Source organism: Sycon ciliatum, chromosome 5, assembly GCF_964019385.1.
Source record: "Sycon ciliatum chromosome 5, ocSycCili1.1, whole genome shotgun sequence".
Classification (NCBI taxonomy): domain Eukaryota; kingdom Metazoa; phylum Porifera; class Calcarea; order Leucosolenida; family Sycettidae; genus Sycon; species Sycon ciliatum.
The window spans coordinates 16,930,367-16,934,300 of NC_088647.1; the positions used below are offsets into that span (position 1 = coordinate 16,930,367).

The 3,934-nt window shown below is 48.7% G+C and overlaps 1 protein-coding gene across 1 annotated transcript; it reads right to left on the reverse strand.

Moving 5' to 3' along the window:
• Window positions 1-2,973: 2,973 nt before the first annotated feature.
• Window positions 2,974-3,585, reverse strand: LOC135816838 (uncharacterized). The gene has a single exon (XM_065329938.1). It carries the CDS (start codon window positions 3,583-3,585, stop codon window positions 2,974-2,976), a length of 612 nt encoding a protein of 203 aa, XP_065186010.1.
• Window positions 3,586-3,934: the final 349 nt, after the last annotated feature.

A 3,934-nucleotide genomic window follows, 5' to 3' on the forward strand; every position in this document is an offset into this window, starting at 1 on the left:
ATCTCATTTTGAAAGTGCTTCATAGTGGGTAGAAGTCCATACAGAACTCTCTTGTAGGTTAAAGCATGTGTTGAACACCACTAAGTCCCCAGTCAACCTTGTGAATAGCAACCTAGATTGTGGCAACAACTCGTGATTGACAAGACTATCTTCTGGGAAGGCCGTATTATATAACATTCAGTACCCGTGTCCGCCCATTGCTGAACATTAAAAAACACATACAATTCTCCTGCTCGACTGTTCTTTGCTGGCATTAGTGAGACTTCTTCGGACAAGGGGACAACACAGGGAGATCTCTTGTCCGTGGTGTTTGATGCTGTGGAGACTCTACCTCTAGTGCAAACCCTACAGGTTGTCCACACCTCGGTTTCCGCCACATTCACAGGCCTCTTCACCTCCGCAGTCAATTCATGTACTCTCTGCCGCAAACAATCGGCATACGCCCCTGACTCACCGACCAATGATCCCAAGTATTCAGCAGCACCTTTTACAAAAATACGGATGCCAGCACCGGTGAAAATACAAGACGCTTCTTGGGTCTCGGGATTTACATGTACGAGGGAAATATTGGCTTGTAGGCAATCCCCATATTGCTGACCCTGGACTTGAATATCGCCCCGCCACCTACGTAGGTAAATCAACTGCCCTGCCACACCAGAATCATCAGCTACACGCCAATACTCTCCTTGTAAATCCCGAGAAGGAAGAAGCGTCTCGTATTTTCACCAGTGTTGGCATCCGTATTATATTTAAAAGGTGGCAGACTACCCAAAGATTCGCTGAAAAATCGAATTTGTAAATTCATATTGAGTGCTACGTCAGTTGAAAGAGCATGAATAGCTGCAAATTCTCTGAAAATTGTGTCCCTATCTGACCAGCCGTTTAAGAGTTATGGCCGAAAATGTGCCCTTGCAAGGAAAGATTTTTTTGTTGCATGCTGTCATTTGTTGGCAGCACTGTATTTGAATGTGAGCAGACCGTGCGCAACTTGTTGTATTATGGAAACACGCGAAAGTGTGCAGAATTTTGCCCCAAGTCCAAAAAAGTCCAAAAAATCACGTTAAAAAACCACGTATTGGGCTGCACGGCGGCGGGCTTCGCAGCAGGACTTTTGCCAGCACCCTCGTGACGTTGCAGATATGTGGCTTGATTATTGTAGTTGACGTTGATTTAGTGACTGGCAAGTTTGAGTCGTGTCAAGAAGTCAGGTAGGATTCAGTACTAGGCAGTAGTGAAACGTGAGTGGTAGTCTTTGCCGGTTTCTGAGGGTATCCTGGATTTGGTGTGCAGCGCTGTGGAAATGGCTTGCTGTGGAGGTCCCAGCACTGGATGTTGTATCAAAGGTACGACCTCGTAGCACGTGCTAAACCTAAAAAAATTCAAAAATTGACTTTGGTCTGTGGGAGTGTGTGAGAGAACGCCCACTCGTTCCGTTGTGACAGATTCCAGAGCCTCGTTGAGGGGCCCTACCCCATCACCCATGGCTGCTTCTGGACTTGTTCTAGGTTTGAGTCCCGCGCACGAACAGAATGAGCACGAAAATGTGAAAAAATTGTAAATGCATTTGTTTGGCTCCTGGGTGGCTCGCACACCGTGGCACTATGCCGGAAATTTGAGTTTTTCCGGCCTGGAAAGCCTGTCAGTGAGGCGCAAGAACTTGTAAATCATGTCCTGAGGGCCAGCATAGTGGCAGGAGTGTGTGGTCAAAATTTCACTCAAATCCATTGAGAAACACCAAAGTTACGGTCAATTGAATGCCATACGAAATTTATGGGTAGGCTGCCCCCTTAATAAGTCGGAACGAAGCGTTCATGGGTCAATCTCCCTTCAATGTGCTATCGACTCAGCAAAGTGTGCGAAAACTGCTGCAGCAACTCAACATGTCAGACAGAATGATTTGCAGTCCTTCCAGGTGAGGGAGGCGTTTGTTCAAACCGCCGCTGGGCAACTTACTTGGTCCGGCTCATCGCAATTGTCGCTTATCTCCCACGCACTTTTTGACAGGTAAAACCCAGTCCAATCACATATCTAACTTACTTTTGCTTGGGAGGTTGTGATGGCAAGATCAAGTGAGGCACCAAAGAAAAAATGATCGCGACTAGCGCTTTGAATCGCGATGTGTTCGACTTTTTTGGGAAGTGGAAATCTGGCCATTCACTGTCTGTGTTGCCAAAAAAGCCAAGCGCAGCGACCCGAAGACCGGAACTGTAGCAGGGGCAACTGACATCCTGGAGAGCGTGACAGGCACGCGTGCACGGCAGAGGAGTATGAGCGTTATGCTGAAGAAGAAAGGTGTTTTCGATGCGATGCGCGCATGCGAGGGAAGTTTTGGTTGTTCCTTCGTGGACCTGGCAGCAGCATTACAAGAGTCGTCGTCAGGGTATCCAGTGGAGCGTATGACAGCTGTCTGGAGAGGCCTGTATGCCTCATTCGAAGGCTTTGTTGAAACACACTGTGGTGACACAGAGGTCACACTGCCCAGGTTCCTTCAAGCACCGAAGTGACAGACACAACTGTTCCTTTTCCATTGCTGCCATACGACACTTGACAGGCTGGCAAAGCAAGATATACTCTACCAGTCTACGCCAGCAGCTAGGCATCAGCAATTAATGTCAGCTCATGTAACGCGGCAGCTCGAACCTGTAGGAGTGTGAGTGCAAGAGCGCTCCTTCGCTGATTTATTTCGTGCATTTTGCTTACCTTGCTTCCCTTCTAAGACTCACTTCACCTGATTCCAGGGCTGAATTTTGTTTCTTGTGGCGGAGAGTATTCATGTATCATGCTTCCTCACTATGCCTATTGAAAATTTCACAGAGCGGCAACAAAACTCCTGTTCTTAGTGGCGATAGATAAGCGACAATTGCGATGAGCCGGACCAAGTACTTGAATACCTTTCTCAAGGCAAGGGTGTTTCAAGCTGGCTCAACATGCTGTCATTGCGCAAGCAAGAAAACAGCCTTTCTAAGGGTGGTTTTAAGGATGCGGTTGCATTGAGGCAAGGATGGCCTCTGGTTGAAGTCCCATCGAGGAACGGATGGCCTCTGGTTGATGTCCCATCGAGGTACGGATGGCCTCTGGTTCATGTCCCATCGAGGTACGGAGGGCCTCTGGTTTAAGTCCCATCGAGATACGGATGGCCTCTTGTGGAAGTTCCATCGAGGTACGGATGGCCTCTGGTTGAAGTCCCACCGAGGTACGGCTGACCTCTGGTTGATGTCCCATTGAGGTACGGATGGCCACTGGTTGATGTCCCATTGAGGTACGAATGGCCTCTGGTTGATGTCCCATCGAGGTACGGATGGCCTCTGGTTGATGTCCCATTGAGGTACGGATGGCCACTGGTTGATGTCCCATTGAGGTGCGGATGGCCTCTGGTTGAAGTCCCATCGAGGTACGGAGGGCCTCTGGTTGATGTCCCATTGAGGTGCGGATGGCGACTGGTTGAAGTCCCATCGAGGTACGAATGGCCTCTGGTTGATGTCCCATCGAGCTACGGATGGCCTCTGGTTGATGTCCCATCGAGCTACGGATGGCCTCTGGTTGATGTCCCATCGAGCTACGGATGGCCTCTGGTTGATGTCCCATTGAGGTGCGGATGGTTGATGTCCCATCGAGGTACAAATGGCCTCTGGTTGAAGTCCCATCATCTGTCTCATCACCTGTCCATTGCCCTGCTTGGGGCGGCAGTTATTTGCACCAGAGGAGCGAGATCGTCCAATCATAGTTTTGCGTCCATTGGCAAAGACCGAAAGATGGTTATCACAACCTCTGTGATGATGTTGGGCTGTTCTTTGTTTTGCGAAGGTATTGGATCAATTGAGTGATAAGTTAGTTTTTTTATCATCGTTTCGGTGAAAAAGGAGAAGGAACAAATGTTACGAGTTATGATTAACTGTCCACCAACGAAACCAGATCTTATACGGTCAGCGAGTGC

What these genes read in the sequence shown, in the direction of transcription:
- LOC135816838 (XM_065329938.1), bottom strand. Translation starts at nt 3,585, where the DNA reads ATGGGACATCAACCAGAGGCCATCCGTAGCTCGATGGGACATCAACCA.